The 17,990-nt window shown below is 42.8% G+C and overlaps 1 protein-coding gene across 2 annotated transcripts in view; it reads left to right on the forward strand.

Moving 5' to 3' along the window:
* The first annotated feature begins 422 nt into the window (after positions 1–422).
* LOC138978477 (uncharacterized) overlaps positions 423–17,990 on the forward strand; it is an 18,540-nt gene continuing 972 nt past the window's right edge. Inside the window, exons 1-10 of one of the 2 annotated variants that reach the window (XM_070351219.1) lie at positions 423–650; positions 5,624–5,804; positions 6,189–6,655; positions 7,173–7,334; positions 8,013–8,215; positions 8,753–8,940; positions 13,137–13,431; positions 13,671–14,032; positions 14,765–15,117; positions 15,799–17,990. The exon at positions 15,799–17,990 is cut by the window's right edge and continues 972 nt beyond it. In XM_070351219.1, the coding sequence (XP_070207320.1) occupies positions 5,690–5,804; positions 6,189–6,655; positions 7,173–7,334; positions 8,013–8,215; positions 8,753–8,940; positions 13,137–13,431; positions 13,671–14,032; positions 14,765–15,117; positions 15,799–15,996 (2,343 nt within the window). In that variant the 5' untranslated portion in view covers positions 423–650; positions 5,624–5,689 and the 3' untranslated portion in view covers positions 15,997–17,990. Of the gene's footprint in view, positions 651–5,602; positions 5,805–6,188; positions 6,656–7,172; positions 7,335–8,012; positions 8,216–8,752; positions 8,941–13,136; positions 13,432–13,670; positions 14,033–14,764; positions 15,118–15,798 lie in introns of both variants that reach the window. The other variant, XM_070351218.1, reaches the window with a different exon arrangement.

A 17,990-nucleotide genomic window follows, 5' to 3' on the forward strand; every position in this document is an offset into this window, starting at 1 on the left:
CACACACATGCACACACACACTCTTTTTCCCTCTCTCTGTCTGTCACACACATATATAAACACACACACACACACTCTCTCTCTCTCTGCACATACACACACACACTTACATACACACACACACATACACACACACATCACACACACACACACACACACACACACACACACACACACACACACACACACACTCTCTCTCTCTCTATCTATCTATCTCTATATATATATATCTCTCTCTCTTCCCCCTATCTCTCTCTCTCTCTTTCTCTCTTCCCCCTATCTCTCTCTCTCTCTCTCTCTCTCTCTCTCTCTCTCTCTCTCTCTCTCTCTCTCTCTCCCTCTTTCTCCCACTATTTGGGCTTTTACCTACTGACGATTAAAAAAACCCATAATAATTCAGGTTAAGGCTTCCATATATCTGTCCATGTATGTGTCTGCCTTTCACGTATTTCTCTCGCCAGTCTCGGTCTTGTGGTATAAGGGACACAACCTGAGACTAACTATTGAAACGCAATAGTAACGTCCCTTGCCAGTATGTTTTGATCGACTGAAGTCAGCCACACGCGCGCAGTCAGTCGTGTTACTACTGCCTTGTCACAAACCTGGGACGGCAATGGCAAGCCTGGTCTTTGTTCGACATTTTCGACCAGGTAAGTGTTTGCTTATAACTGCCTTTTTGCCTTGTTGATATGATTCGTGATGTTCATACATTATTGCTCCATACGAATTTGAATCCCGGCATACAGGTGCAAAGTGAGTAGCTAGGCTTAAAATAGGCAAACGTTAGGGACACGCCCTGCTTTTTCGCTGCGGGTTTCAGTGTTTCTCGGTTGACTTCACAGTGTTGTTCACTCTATATTGTGATAAAGCATACATGAGGAGAGATACAAAGGTAAGCCGGCAGAAGAGAGAGAGAGAGACTGAGAGAGAGAGAGAGAGAGAGAGAGAGAGAGAGGAGGGGGGGGGGGGGGGGTAATATCGGGAATTCCCCTTTCTGTTCTAAGAATCAGCGATTCATTACGTCGACGACGAAATCCCGATTCTATGGAGGTCTCCCTTTTGCGTACTTCGGAGCGGTGTCACGTGATACGCAGAAATGGGTTGGAGGGCAAGAAGCGGAACGGCTAGTAGCGTCAGTGCGCCGCTCGATGATTCGGGAGTGTTTTAATTGAATAATGTCAAAATCAGGAACAAAAGCGGTCGACCAGCCAAAAGAGAAGTACATTACATCATTGAGTGACGTTGCTAAAGTGCGATACTTGGAGAAATTGACCGAAGCTCTTTAGTTTCAGATTAGGACATATAATTTCTGCTTCAGTGTGTGTGCATGAGTTTTCATTTTGTTATTATTCAAGAACTTGTAGTTCTATTTCTAACTTTGTATGTTTATGTGTGAAGCTCTTTAGTTTTAGATTACCTATTATTTCTGCTTCAGTGTGTGTGAGTTTTCATTTCATTGTTATTCGAGAAATGGTATTTCTAACTTTGTATGTTTATGTTTGGAGAAGCGATTCTTTTTTCCTTTTTGGGATCAAGTCTGGTGTCTGCTTTAGTGCTTACTTTGATATTACCTTAGAACATTTATTGTGAACCTGTAAATGTGTAATGTGTGTGTGTTTTTTGTTCTTCTTTTTTATTTTTTCTATTTCGTTTTACTTTAGTGCTGCTGAAGACAGTAACTAAAAATTTCCCTGAATTCAGTGTTACGTGTTTTTTGTTTTTAATTTTTATATATATGTTGACAATGACAGTTCAGTTAAATAAAGCGTTGAACACATTATATGTATTTTAATTTTTACCAATCTGTCACTCTGTGAATGTGAAGCTGGTGTGAGTGTGATATTTAACACATTACTTTTGATTTGTACCTAATCTCTGCCTTTGTTAGCTCCAGTAGGTGTGTTTTCAACAGTTTTGTTCAATTTTGTGAAACGTTACTGTTTTGAGACAAACCAGACACATATTTTTCCGTTTAGGACAGCTGGGCTCAACATATTAACTTTGTTGACTAAACAAAGGAGCCATTACACAGATACACACTCATTCTGACAATCACTCACCAGATTCTTCACAATTAAGAAATGTCTCAGATAAGACACACGCAAGCTTTAAAAAAAAAAGTCTTAAGAACAAAAACGTTACTGCAACAACAATGTATTTATTAGTTCTTACTAAAATCACATTCTTCAATAAAAAAAAAGCATAAACTGTACAGACATGCTAACCAGCACTGATTAAGGCACACACTTGGAGTCAAAAAGCTATGGCATCAACATAAGCAGTGTTGAATCTGTTTCAAATTGCACACTTCAGTCAAAAAGCTATGGCATCAACATATGCAGTGTTGAATCTGTTTCAAATTGCACACTTCAGTCAAAAATCACATGTCTGACAATGAGTGAATTAGTGTTTCCAATCAATGAACGGTAACTGTTTACATATAAAAACTGACAAAAAAGTGAGAAAAAAAAGAAAAGAACTGTACACACACACACTTGGCATCAGATCTCAAAATCAAATAAGGAATAGTGTTGAGTCTTGAAAATGCTTTGAATTATACACACTTGAGCCAGGAAGCAAAAAAAGGAACTACACTCATGCCAGCCAGCACAAGTCATACAGATACTGTACACAAGTCAAATCAATACTGTGTTTCAGGTTTGGCATCCACATAAACAGTTTTGTTTCTGTTTTAAATCACACACTTGTCAATAAACTATACAGACATGCTAACCAGCATTGATTAAGGCACACACTTGAGTCAAAAAGCTATGGCATTAACATAAGCAGTGTTGAATCTTGTTTCAAACTGCACATTTCAGTCAAAAAGCGAGTGAATCGGTGTTTCAATCATTAGCAAAATTAATACTGCTGTTGAGGTTTGGAATCTTGAACTTGAACTTGAACTTGAACTTGCGATGTTTAAGGCCTTAGGCCTGTTCATCGATCCTGTCGAATAGTACTCCAATAACACTTTTGTTGGTGGCATGCGCGGGCGGTTATTGGTAGCACGTTGGCGAGAATTTCTCTGGTCTGTCTGCCCAGAAATTGTCCAGCCTTCCTTTGAAACTGTTTTCCTTCCTTTGAATCAATGAACAATAACTGTTCACACATCAATACTGTCAAAGTGTAAAAAGAAAAGAACTGCCCAGAAATTGTCCAGCCTTCCTTTGAAACTGTCCAGCCTTCCTTTGAATCAATGAACAATAACTGTTCACACATCAATACTGTTAAAGTGTAAAAAGAAAAGAACTGTACATGCACCCACATACTAAGCATCATATCTCAAGATCAAATAAGGAACAGTGTTGAGCCCTTGAAAATGTTTTCAATAATACACACTTCACTGAGTCAGAAAGCAAAAACAAAAAAAGTAACTACACACATTCCTGCCAGCACAAATCATATAGATACATAAGTAAAATTAATACTGTTTTTCTGGTTTGGCATCCACAGAAGTTATGTTTATGTTTTTCCTGTTGATTTTTTTCAGCCACGCTCTCCTTCTTTTCTCCAGTAAATCTCGGTGTCTTCCTCCAGCGTCGACTTTCGGAATTCTGAAAAATGCAAGAGCATTTTCCTTGTTGCTTCGGCTTGTGCAACCGATTATGCAACAAGTATTCACCATCTTGAATGAAATTTAGCCAAATCGTCGACGCAAATACGGAATCGCCGCAGCGAAACTTCGCGATCGGCACCACGCTTCCATGTTTTCGCTAAGCGGCGCGGTGGCTTCTTGCCCTCCAAGCCCCGGTGCGCACGAAGTGATGACGTCAATAGGGAGACCTCCATAGATCATGTAGCTGTTCAGTAGTAGGGGTACTACTTGTCTCCGAAAACCTCCGAAAACCCCATCTAGACTAACTAAATCTATCTTCAAAGTGAAGTATTGGACATGCCTGTGAAAACTTAGGCCTGATTCATGCTACATGCACCCTTATATTTGTGTTGAGAGCCGGATTATCGACGAAATCGATGCAACAATTTCAATGCAAGGGAGGTAACTCTTGTTATTCGAAAGCACAAGTATTGATGACGTCATGTGATTAGTGCTTCCGCTCCTTCGTAAATCCTCGCACAAACACGAAAATAAAGCCATGAACTGTGAAAGTTGCAAATTTAAGTGATGATTGCAAACAATTATGAACAAAACACGATCTAAGGACGAATTTTCTTATTTCTGATGAGGTTTTCGGGTGTTTTTGGAGACAAGTAGTACCGGTTAGTAGCTAGATCTACTGAATAAGGCCAAAAAACAAAAAAATAGGTGTGGTTACGGTAACCCGACCTACCCTATTTTTGGGGCCGACCCTATAACTTTTTATTACATTTGTCAAAAAAATACCCAAAAAAAACAAGTAAACGAGTGCAGAAAACGCAATGAAAGCGAAAGCGCCCGAGTCGCACACTTATTTCCCTGTCAAGTAGGTTTAATTTGTACACATTAGAAAAAAAAGTAAAAACAAAAAAAAAGTGATTGCCTACCTTCCTACCCTATTTTTTTGGCTATGTTACCGTAACCACACCTGTTATTTTTTTTGGCCTGAAGAAAAGTATTTTTCTGTCGCACAAAATAAATCATTTTGTCAAGAAATACACAAGCAAACAAACATAAAGATGAATACATTTTGATAAATGAATAGCATTCGTAGTACAAATAATAAGTAAATAAATTAATTAAATCCCTCCTATCATTATTATATCAAAAACGACTGGTACAATAAACTCAGTGACACTTAATGTATTACTTTACGTCAAACTAGCCTTGTAATACATTAAATGATACATTATACGATGCAATACTTTATACCTACCATGTAAACTCTATGGATTCTTTAACATATATATATGTATAGTATATTATATCACTCGTCAGGGAAAAAGCGGATTGCTTTTGTGTAGGTTTTTGTATGAGAACAATACATTTTTATATTTTACAGGAACAAAGCAGACAAAAGGCAGATGCTAATGTGCGGTTTTTTTTTTTTATTACAACAATACATTTGACTAAAATGGCGTGAGTTAGCCCCCCTCCCCCCTCCTCAGTCGAATTTGCCACACAAACAAGAAATTCCTCCGAGGTAGGAAAAACACCCCCGTCCTGACCATTCTCACTGCCACCAACTGAGAAGGTTATTTCCCTTTGACCATTAATATGTCCCTCTATAAGTCCTTGTAGAATCTTAATCCACCAATAACTCCCTAACCGTGTGTTTGACTGGTCCCAATTTTTGTAAGGACCGTCTCAGGAATGTATAGAACCTGTTCACCAAGTTTGGTGACGATCGGTCCGTTCATTCTTGAGATCTATATGCGAACACAAACACACACACAAACAAACAAACAAACAAACACATCGACCGAATCCTATACACACCCCTATACCGACCGGGGGTGTAAAAAAGCTTATTTCACCCTCGTTGTATTCGACTACCCCCCTCCCTCCCCCCACTAAAAATATAAATTCATTTATTTATTTTTTTAGATTATTCTTATCAAGTCTGCAAAGACTATCCTGCACTTATCTGTAACTCTTTCTGGTAGGAAAACAAAAGCAATGTATCCAGGTGTTCATTGTTTAACATGCTTTTTTTTTTTTTAGGTCTACACTGTTTTTCCTCAGATATCCAGCTGAAAATGATGCGTGGATAATCCCGACATTACAAGCTGTAACCAAGCTAAGGTGAAAATGTGGCAAAACGTCGTCACGGCGCTGTATCCAGAAGCACTCTCCAGCACTATCTGCGTGCCACCCGTACACTTTAACCGGGTACCCTACGCCAGAGACATCATACCCGGCACAGGTCAGACCATTTTAAGAATATCCTTTCTAATCCAAGTATCTCTTATTTCCACCGTTTAGTAGATGAGCGAGAGTGTGCGATGGATAGGGAGGGTGGTAACATACTGTACTTAAAGGGAAAGTGTGCATGCGTGCCTGTGTGTGCCTGTGCAAAAAAAATATCATTTACAGCTTTGCATTCCAATACATAGATACAAACAGAAAAAGTCAATTTTCTCAAAACTATGTTTCATGGACTTACTTCCTTCTGCCTTTACACGGCAGTGTACATAAAGGGAAAGTTAGCATGCGTGCCTGTGTGTGTTTTAAACCTAAGACAGATGTCGTCAATGTTTTTTTTTTTTCAGAGTGACGTTAAATACACGAATTTATCATCATATCACAGGTCAGCCCGTGCTTGTTGTACAGCCGCCATCAAGCGCCGCCCCGGTCCACAATGTTCCACCACCCGGGCAACAGCAGGCGGGGCCAGGACAATACTCTATGTGGTCCAAGGAGGCCCAGCCTCAAGCCTTACCTGTGCGCGTGCAAGAGGCAGACGTGCGGGACGACTCCGCTCAGCGGCACGTGCTGAGCAACTTACACGCCCTGGGAGAAGGTCGCTCAAAACCCATGCTGATTCTGTCGCAGCTCAACTTCTCCGATTACCTCAGCAAGCCTTCCTACGCTCCCGCAGCTGCGAGCCTCCCGACACCCATCAGCCTACCGCCGAGCTATCGCCAGGGTGATTTTGACGTCATGGTGATTCATCGTCATCACGGGATCCTGATTGGCGAGCTGAAGTCTGTGGGAATGCGGCAGGCGAACTTCAGCCCGAGTCCAGCCCAGCTGGAGGCGAACATAGCTCGAAAGGTTGGTTGGTTGGTTGGTTGGTTGGTTGGTTGGTTATTGTGCATCGTCTCTTCAGCGGTTAATGCTGTTCGGGACCGATGATGGAAGTCTGTTTCCTTATCCAATTCACATGGTAACCTCCATGCTTACAACTATTTGTGACCCTCCACCACGAAATGAGTCGCATGTCACCTCGCGCGGTTCTGCGCTGGGCTTGGTATAAGTCCGGGGAGTGTCTGGTAACAGTGTGTGGGTCACCTTAGTCACAGGCTTATAAATCAAACAGTTTTTGCTCTTTTCTAAAAACGGTTTTCACCACTGGATATACAGAGCATAAAAAACTCTTTAGGAAAATGTACAAATATGAAAATCATGCAAAGGTGACATGCGACACATTCCGTGGTGGAGGGTCACATTTGCAATCAGGTCTTTGTCACGGTAAACAGAAGGTTCCAAAACGTCCTGACTTTCACTTGTTGTACTTCAAATCTTGTTAACAATCTTGATCTCTTTAAGAACGTTAAACATTGCTCGAAAGGTGGAGCAGGCGGTCAGACAGCTGGACAAGTCGGAGACAGTGGTCAGGCACCTTGTGAGTGACGTCAACCCAGGTCTGACGGTGAAGAAAACGCTGTTCCTGCCCTACGTCAGTAGTGCTCAGCTGCTACGAGTTCTGACTGCAAATGCCCAGTTGGAGAAGGTATGAAATAGTTGGAAGTAACGCATACTTGTACGTATGGATGTAAGCGCAAGCATAAATCTACACATAACATAAAACACGCACGCACGCACGCACGCACGGACGGACGCATGGACGCACGCACGCACACACGCCAACACCCCCCCCCCCCCCACACACACCTTTAGTGTTGCCAGCCAAACGAAACTGTATACGGTTTGTCAGTCGGCATCTCCCGCCAAAATGTAATCACCATTTCCCGTGATCACGTTCTGGGGCTAAAGGCTGTGTGCGGCATGCCAAAATGGGACCAAATACCATTTTTGATAATTGTCTTCCGTATTCTATCGCTATGTCTGGACGTAGAATACACAAGAGAGAAAGAATCCTCTCTCTCGTCGAGACTAATACATTGCCATGTAGACGTTTAACGTAATTAGTTCACGTGCGGGACCTGATGTAAGGCTCAATGAGTTTTACGCTGTCACTCCTAGACAATGCTACACATTAAAAAGAAATGTAGTTTTCGACTCTTTGCAAGAAGGTCAATCAAACGTGAATTGTTTTTTTTTCCAAATAGATAAATGCCTGAGGCATGACTGAAATCCCAAGGGGCTCTGTGCACCTGGAAGTGAGAAGTTCAGTAACTTTATTCAAGACTGCAATCTAAACATAATTATCATCGATCTCTACCCACAGACGGTACGCAGCAGCCTTGGAGCAGCAAACGTAGGAGAGGCTGTACAGCTGTGCTGTTGCGCGGACCAACTGTCTGACCCAATGACCTACTGGCACGTGACACCCACTGTCATGACGCAGCTGACCGCATGGTGGCAAAGAAGAGTAACTTGCACTGTAGACCCTCAGCTTACTGATCAGCTCTATCTGGACATCGTTTCACGGTAAGAATGATAAATGGATGGATGGTTGGATGGATGCCATAGGTGAATGGATTGACTAATAGTTTGGTTGATTTTTTATCCTATCATTCGGCATTTGACATGCCACTTTCTGCGATGAAACTGGCAGTGTACCGCAGGTCGTCCAGACTGACGCAAGGCTTTGTTTTTCGCCTTTCGCTGTGCTTGTGTCTTTTTTGGTTGCCCGTCCCTCTGTCTGTCTGCCTACAATAAGTATTTTTGTGTTCGTCTGCGCTTGTGGGCTGCAACTCCCATGACATTGTGCACTCGTTGTTTTGAGTGTGTGTATGTGTGTGTGTGTGTGTGTGTGTGTGTGTGTGTATGTGTGTGTGTGTGTTTGTGTGTGTGTGTGTGTGTGTGTGTGTGTGTGTGTGTGTGTGTGTTTAATTTACTTATATGACCATTGACCCCGCAATTCATTATCTGGGGGGCCTCTGTTTCGGTATTTGTTTGTAATAGTTTCTTCGCACGGGGTTTTGTTGTCACCACACGCTATACAAATACAATTTGTGCACACAGGTTTATTGGGCCGGCTACCTCAGTGTCAATCCATTGCAACGTCCCTCCGCGTGTGGAGGTGCGGACTGTGGGCGATGCGGTGTCCGAGCTGGGGCGGAGGCTGTCCTTGCTGGTTCTGACCTTACAGCAACTGGACCTCTTGCACAGGTCGCCGCTACGTGTCTGTGTCGCAGGACCCCCTGGAACCGGTAACACTAGTGTGTGAAAACGTGTCGGAATGAATAAAAACAAGTCGCGTAAGGCGAAATTACTACATTTAGTCAAGCTGTGGAACTCACAGAATGACACTGAACGCACTGCATTTTTTTCAAAAAGGCCGTAGTCCACCGCTTGTGCAAAACGGAGTGAAACTGACGAGCCTGTTCAGCGCGGTAGTGGTTTCGCTGTGCTGCATAGCACGCTTTTCTGTACCTCTCTTCGTTTTAACTTTCTGAGCGTGTTTTTAATCCAAATATACCCTATCTATATGTTTTTTTGGAATCAGGAACCGACAAGGAATGAGATGAAATTGTTTTTAAATCGATTTCGGAAATTTAATTTTGATCATAATTTTATATTTTTAATTGTCAGAGCTTGTTTTTAATCCAAATATAACATATTTATATGTTTTTGGAATCAGGAAATGATGTAGAATAAGATGAACGTAAATAAAAAAAATATTACAATTTTCAGATGTTTAATGACCAAAGTCAATAATTAATTCTTAAGCCACCAAGCTGAAATGCAATACCGAAGTCCGGCCTTCGTTGAAGATTGCTTTACAAAAATTTCAATCAATTTGATTGAAACATGAGGGTGTGACAGTGCCGCCTCAACTTGTACAAAAAGTCGGATATGACGTCATCAAAAGTATTTATCGAAAAAAAGAAAAAAACGTCCGGGGATATCATTCCCAGGAACTCACATGTCAAATTTCATAAAGATCGGTCAGGTAGTTTCGTCTGAATCGCTCTACACACACACACACACGCACAGACAGACAGACACACACACATACACCACGACCCTCGTCTCGATTCCCCCTCTATGTTAAAACATTTAGTCAAAACTTGACTTAATGTAAAAACGATTGAATGAATGAACAAACGAATACATATACTAAAAGTAAAACAGACTGTCTCCCGGGTTCCAGGGCTAACGTGGTACCCACATAAGCAGGGACAGACAGAAAGCCAAGCAGAAAGACAAACACATACTTTCTCTCTCCACAGACATCATTTTCCTCCATCCCCACCACTACCTTCCAGCTCAACCTCCTTCCCCACCCCAATCCACCCAACTACATCTCTCTCTCTCACTCTCTTTCTTTCTTTCTCACTCTGTGTCTCTAACTATCTCTCTTTTTCCCCTCCCCCCCCCCCCCCCTCTCACTCTCTCGTGCTGTCGTTGTCGTTGCCGGTGTGTGTTCACTTCCTCACTCTATCGTCCTTGTCCGATTGAAACCTCGTAAATCGATTTTTAGTGTTTCGAGAAAAACGTCCTTAAAAAAATAACTTGTCATCAAAATAAGCCCATTTTTTCTGCACATGATCTACAAACATACACACAGTACTGTGTGTTATCAAATAGTGTTGTTCACAATTAAAACGCAGGATAATCAACAAAATTGCAAGATACGAGTTTTTCTTTTTTAAAACCCGATCAAACTTGAAGACTTACAAGGTTTTGTAACATAGCCAAAGCACAACAAAAGACAAAAACAATGTTTAAAGAATGCAGTAAACACACTATCGTTCTTTTGTCACAATTGTCATTTGTTTTATGATTGTACAAACCAATGTATACTCGTTCTTGTGTAAAAGATCCTTACTGTCTCCTTGTAACCTTTTCAATTAACACACAAAAACAAGTGTAACCTGAAGCTGATAAGTAAATAACATTCTTTGCTTGGATGGAAGCGTAAACGTCAATATAAGAGCCTTTTTGTCTGCACAGAAAACAGGGTATTCCTTGAAAACAATGAATATCTTAGTTTGAGTGCAACTGTCATCTAAATGTCCTTGAACAGCTAGTAGCTATGCAGGATAACCACTCATGAGAATGCAGAGCTTAACGACCATGGGGTAGACCATCATAATAGTGGTAGTCATCTACTGGAAAACCCTCCTTGACATCCTGAAGGTGCTGTCACTTTGTGTATTTGATGGTCAGCCGCACTATGTAGAGCTGGGGGATGATACCGGGCTCAGCATGTGATCTTCTTTGTGAAAAAGGCCGCCACTCCTTAGAAAAGAAGAGCTTGTAGCGACATGTACCGTCAAGCAGGTACATCGGCACCAATTGTGGATCTCCAGAAGTATCTGAGATCAAGACAGTCTTTGAAGAATGTGTGATCCACCTGGACAACTTTGTAAGGTTGCCTTTTTCTTGCAGAGGTGATGACTTCGACGTATTCGGCTGGCCAGAATATCTGCTTATAGTTGTGTTTGATAGCTGGGTGTACAGAGTCCACTTCCATCCAGGTATGACCTTTCTCGGGAAACTTTTGGAAAACGACTTTTCCTTGACTGACTGCTAAAGATGGGCGTTTCCCAAGATTATCACACTGCGGTTCTGGTACCTACATCCGTCATTGTAGATAATGATTGCCTCGGTTGTTTCGTCAACTGTTGCTTTGACTTCTCTTTATGACTCATCCCAAAAGTAGCACGCAACCTCTGTGTCAATCAAGTTGTATAATGTGAAGTAGTAGCAGCACATCTTGGTCTTGAAGTATTTGTCATTACACCCCCGGTATAGGGGTGTGTATAGGTTTTTACACCCCCGGTATAGGGGTGTGTATAGCTTTTTACACCCCCAGTATAGGGGTGTGTATAGGTTTCGGTCGATGTGTTTGTGTGTTTGTGTGTTTGTGTGTTTGTGTGTTTGTATTCGCATATAGATCTCAAGAATGAACGGACCGATCGTCACCAAACTTGGTGAACAGGTTCTATACATTCCTGAGACGGTCCTTGCAAAAATTGGGACCAGTCAAACACACGGTTAGGGAGTTATTGGTGTATTAAGATTCTACAAGGACTTATAGAGTGACATATTAATGGTCAAAGGGAAATAACCTTCTCAGTTGGTGGCAGTGAGAAAGGTTATTTCCCTTTGACCAACGGGGGTGTTTTTCCTACCTCGAAGGAATTTCTTGTTTGCTTAGACACGTGGGGCCAACAAGTCGACCTGCAGATACATGGTGAAAACTTGGACATCACCATTCTCTTTAGCAACCCTCTTGTCAATTTTCTGTTATGTGCAAGCTTCGTGTTTCCGTACTTGGATTCACAGAAAACGTAGCATTCATAGTTGTTGGGGTTGGTGAATCGCAATGTTCGTAGCTTTCATTTCTCTGATGAGCACCTGTCTTGACAATCGCTGTTTTCATTTGCATCATAATACCACTGGAACAAAAGAGCGCTTTGTTTGGTTTTTGATTCAAGTACAGTTTCAAGAAACATCTTTTGTGACTGCTTTTGACGATAAGGAAAAGGCAGTTCGGCCAAGGATTCACTAAGGTCCCTCGCTGTCTAAACCTTTATTTCCTTGCCTGCAGTAATAATGGGGTGCTGCCTCCTTGTGATGTCTCCTGTGATAAGTTCCTTTTCATAATCCCATGGTATAGAACTTTTAGTCAGGAACACACAGCACACCAACTTAAGATCTTCAAGCGAAGAGAATTGGCTTTCAGGTGGGAAGGACCCACTGCCAGACATGACGGTCTGCATTCAGACACTAGAACACAACTTCAGTACGTGACATATGCATACTTGTACATCTTCAGTTAACAAATAAGAACATAAGTTCAGGACTTAACTGTTACATAATTAAGAGATATGTCAGAATACGTTAACTACTGAATCTCTCTTTGCAGTTATGTTTTTGTACTCAGCAAAGGAAAAATACAACCATTTGAACAATAACTGATGTCGTAGTTTGTCATTTTAATACACAATACGTAATGTGGGCACTTTTAGCTTCATTAATGACACTAATATTTAATTTTACCTAAACTCAGAGCGTATGGACATGTTACCATAACCTCGTATCTAACGGCCGTGTTTAGATGTTAGAAAACTTGTAAGTCGACATACGAGGTTTTCATCGGCCAAAACTGAAAAAAATGCGAACGAAAAAAAACCTCGTAACTCAAGTTACGTGTAATTTTGGTTCGCGGTTTTGCCAAAATGATATACGAGGTATTTTTGTACCCATTTTTAACTGACTTCCAGCGATCTCAGGCTTTCACCACAATAACCCAAAAATAGAGAAACAATCGTAGTTTATTTTAATGTAAAAAAGTAGATTTTGCAAAAAATCGACTTATGAGGTTTCAATCGGACAAGGACGCTATACTCTTAATTGTAGACTGTAGATCTGTTTTTGTTTGGTGTTGGCACAGGTAAAACACTGATGCTGGTGCTGCAAGGTCTGAAGTGGCTACTGCAAGGTCACGACGTTCACGTCATCAGTATCTGTCCGGCAGTGGTGACTGTCTCCATAGTGATTCACCATCAGCTTCAAATGACCTTGGGATCTGACCCCTCAAGGTCCAGGACGCCAGGTAAGGTGCACCTGCACCAGTACAACCTGATGCGAGTGGAGGAGGACGTGAACACGGCAGTGAGTGACCTGACCTCTGCTGCACAGGACGGCAAACTGCACGTGCTGATGGATGAAGCCAACTTCAACAACAGGTGACCTAGCTATTTTATACGTGTTTCTGTATGTTGATCCAAAATATGAGGTTTGACTATGTTTTAACTCTCAAGTGCCATCATAAGGTCGATAATAAACATAACATGTAATTTTTCATCCGTTTGTAGCTGGCGCGGTCTTGTAGGAACACTGACTGTCTTGACCTGTGCAAAATGTCATATATTGGGCAAAAATACAAATAACATATAATATACTGACCCATTCCATTCTATCACAGCACGACAGGCGAGCGCGTCAAGCGAATACTCAGACGACTCTCCTCCACCATTCCTCAACTCCACTTCTGGGCGGCCCGCGTCTTCCACACAGAGATACCGCCCGAGCTTCAAGCAGAGTCCTTGACCTTTCCCCTCCGCTCCGCCCCAGAGATTCTGCGCGAGGTGCAGCCAGGCATCGACATGACCTTGGGCTCGGTTCGTAGCTACAGCAACAGCGGAGTCCCTACCCCGGGTGACGGGCCCGGCGTTGTACGGTTGCGTCACGCTGGCGGTGGACACAGAGGTCAGTGGCCGGTGGACTGCTTTCTATGCGGGATGAAAGTGGCTGCTGAGCTGCAACGTCTTGGCGTTGGTGCTGCAGGTTAGTATAGTCCTTCAATGCATGTGAGTCATGGCTTTGCCCTGAAATAGATACATAATACAAGTCATGGCTTTGGTGCTGCAGGTTAGTATAATCCTTCAATGTGAACAATGACTTTGCCCTGAAATAGATACATGATACATGTCTTGGCTTTGGTGCTGCAGGTTAGTATAGTCCTTCAATGTGAACAATAACTTTGCCCTGAAATAGATACATGATACACGTCTTGGCTTTGGTGCTGCAGGTTAGTATAGTCATATAATGTGAACAATGACTTTGCCCTGAAATAGATACATGATACTTGTCTTGGCTTTTGCGCTGCAGGTTTGTATAGTCCTTTAATGTGAACAATGACTTTGCCGTGAAATAGATACATGATACATGTCTTGGCGTTGGTGCTGCAGGTTTGTATAGTCCTTTAATGTGAGCGACGCCTTTGCCCTGATATAGATACAATCAAACGCTACGCGTTCAAGACTCATTATAGTTGCGTCCATCTTCAGTATGCCAACAGGTGGTAGATTTGAGATGTAATGTTTTAATATCAATGATTGTTATCCCTTCAGTCTCCAGGAGACTGCTTCCACATGCCCTTTACTTGGTCTTATTGCGCATGTCGACACTGTTTAAAGACCACTCAAATCAATTCGTTTCTCAACTTGTAGCTGAAATGTTGCATTATTATGGTGCATTCTGCACAACATTTAAGACTTACACTTGTTACTGTCTCAGGGTCCGGCCGTCCAAACAGCCCTCCGCCTCTCGCCTACAGTGACGTCTTCGTCTTGACGAGAAACATAGAACTTCACGATGACATCAGAGATGACGAAGGCAACGTGACGTCACCTGCCAGTGGGGTAGTTCAGGGGCTTCGGGCGGCGGGTGTGCCGGTGTGTGTTCTTGGGGAAGAGGACAGGAGGCTGGACATCGCGAGGTACAACCGCGGCTTGCCCATCATGGCCTTGGCAAGAGTTGACCAGATCACCGTGGCATACAGTGAAGCCGTGTATGGCCTTGAGCGCAAGGTGGTTGTGTGGCTGCCCGGCAGGATCAGAAGTCTTGAGGAAGGCCTCAGTATACAGCTGGTGTGTGATAATTGATTATATTGGTGATAAGTTTTTAGTAAGTTATTGTGTTTAGTGAGCATTTCTTTTCTGATAATATTGTGTGCTTTCTTACCGCATGTCTTAATGTCTAGCGCGCGCATGTGTGTGTGTGTGTGTGTGTGTGTGTGTGTGTGTGTGTGTGTGTGTGTGTGTGTGTGTGTGTGTGGATTGGGGGGAGGGCATCGGAGATCTTGGGATTATGCATTGTCTGTCTCTCCGATTTGAGTTATAAAATATAGCTCTAACGTCAAAGTAGTTTTACACAAAAACATGCGACCTCACACATAACTTCATTACGTTTTGTTTACTACTTACTGCCGATCAGCATGAGTGATTACGGTCCTGTTTGAACATAATTATACAGGGTTATATAGTACTTCAGTGGCGGCAATGCACACGGGAAGCAGTATAGTCATTCACACACCAGGTACTGAATTTGTCTTTCAGCCTAAAATGCATTTGGCGAAGTCGTCTTCGCGAAGTCTCTTCCACACACCTGATACTTAATTTGGTCTGAAATTCATCGGGTGAAATCGTCTTCCCGAAGTCTATTTCACTCACCAGATACTTAATTTGGGCTTTAAACCTGAAATTCGTCGGGCGAAATCGTCTTCACGAAGCGTTGGCACTAGATTTATTTGACTTGTATTATCTTTGCAGGTGGAGGGATCTGACAGACTCGCCACCGTCTCGCGCTGCAGCACTCAGCTGATCGTCGTGCGAGTGCCCTACAGCGACGCTGGCGGACCGGAGAACAACAACGACGATGACGACAACGACAACGGCGGCAACAGCAGCAACTACGGTGGGGACGCTGACCAAGCAAAGAAGAACATCTGCGGCAAAACATCTGAATAAAAGGAAGACAACTCTGACAAAACCACTGCTGCAAAGAAAGGCAATTCTGACGACACATCCACTTCAAAGAGGGATAACTCTGACTAAACCATAGGTCGGAACAAAGACAACTCTCGCAAATCCCCACAATCGAAGAAAGACAACTCCTCTGATGGACACAAGAAGGGAGACAAGTCGGGAGTGGCTTGGTGCGAAACGGGTTTTCTGTCGTAATTCAGGGAAATACTTCTTGGCCGAAAGTAACTAAGATGAAGGGAAACCAACATAAAGCACAACTAAACAAAACGTCAGACGCGAACAAATACGGGATCAGCTCAAAAAGCACACATCAAACAGACACAGTGGAAGAACTAATTCATTATACCTTCGCTTAATATTATCAAGGTTGATGGATATGGTGCTGCAAAGCTTAGTGTGTGTGTGTGTGTGTGTGTGTGTGTGTGTGTGTGTGTGTGTGTGTGTGTGTGTGTGTGTGTGTGTGTGTGTGTGTGCGTTCGTGCGTGCTTGCGTGTGTATAAATGTTTGTGTGTGTGTGAGTGTGTGTGTGTGTGTTTGTGTGCGCGTGTGTGTGCGCGTGCGCGTATGTGTGTGTGTGTGTGTGTGCGCGCGCGCGCATGCGTGTGTGATTGCGTGTGTGTATGAGTCCTTGTCACTGCGCATAACATATGAAGACAACACACGTTTTTTTTGTCTGAAGAAAATCTGAAAACAAATTCCGTGATTTGCTTGTCAATGAAAAGAAGCAAAGGGCGAAGCTGCCGCAGAGTCTCAGGTCCCACTAATCCAATCTGTATGGCTCCACTGGGATCTGACCCACATAGACTCAGGAGTAGCACGTGATTTATATCTATGTTGACCCCCTCTTTCGGAAATCTTCTGCCGAGCCTGGACAGAGTCTGTGAACGGCCGATAGTAAGACAGAGACAGAGAGATAGGCCGAAAAATGATGATGGGGACTTTGGGGATCGTCCAAGTCTGCAGAGAGGAAAAAGGAAGAAAACACTGCTAGCTCGGTATACAGTGCAACCCTACCCCTTCCAGTCTGTCTACCTGTCTGTGTGTCTGTCTGTCTGTTTGTCTGTCTGTCTTTGTGCGTCTGTCTGCTAGTCTATATATCTATGTCTGTTTTGACGTAAGTCTGAAGGATTCAATGCGAAAGGAGAGAAAGCAGACAGTTCTTGGTATATTCAATGCAAAACCTTTCCCATTCTTCTTCGCAGCGGTTGGTGGCAAGATTGCGACGGATTCAGAGGAGACCATTTATTTCCACTCGACAGCAAGCCAACGACATCTTACGCGGAATCCAAAGCAGGAAGTACGCGATTTGAGCATCTTGAAGGCTTTTTCCTTTTCCTCTTCGTCTTGTTTTTGTCCTCCTCCGTCCACCGTTTTCGAGGACAATTTTGTTACTTGCGAAACCAACTTACGTGTCTTTGAAAGCAGAGAGTACGCGATTTCAGCAACTTGATTGTTACATCATCATCATCATCATCATCATCATCATCATCATCATCATCATCATCATCATTTTCTTCTTCTTCTTCTTCTTCTTCTTCTTCTTCTTCTTCTTCTTCTTCAACAAGATATTATTCAATTTGAACATGATACAACAATGAAAGGAAAAATAATAGGGACATGAACTCAAGCAAACGCTTACATTTCATGCCCAATGCAGAGAGATGAAATATTTGCGTGACTATCATGATGTTCGACATACAATGCTGATACATACCGGCACGGTTGGCCTAGTGGTAAGGCGTCCGCCCCGTGATCGGGAGGTCGTGTGTTCGAACCTCGGCCGGGTCATACCTAAGACTTTAAAATTGGCAATCTAGTGGCTGCTCCGCCTGGCGTCTGGCATTATGGGGTTAGTGCTAGGACTGGTTGGTCCTGTGTCAGAATAATGTGACTGGGTGAGACATGAAGCCTGTGCTGCGACTTCTGTCTTGTGTGTGGCGCACGTTATAATTATGTCAAAGCAGCACCGCCCTGAT

Source organism: Littorina saxatilis, linkage group LG10, assembly GCF_037325665.1.
Source record: "Littorina saxatilis isolate snail1 linkage group LG10, US_GU_Lsax_2.0, whole genome shotgun sequence".
NCBI lineage: Eukaryota > Metazoa > Mollusca > Gastropoda > Littorinimorpha > Littorinidae > Littorina > Littorina saxatilis.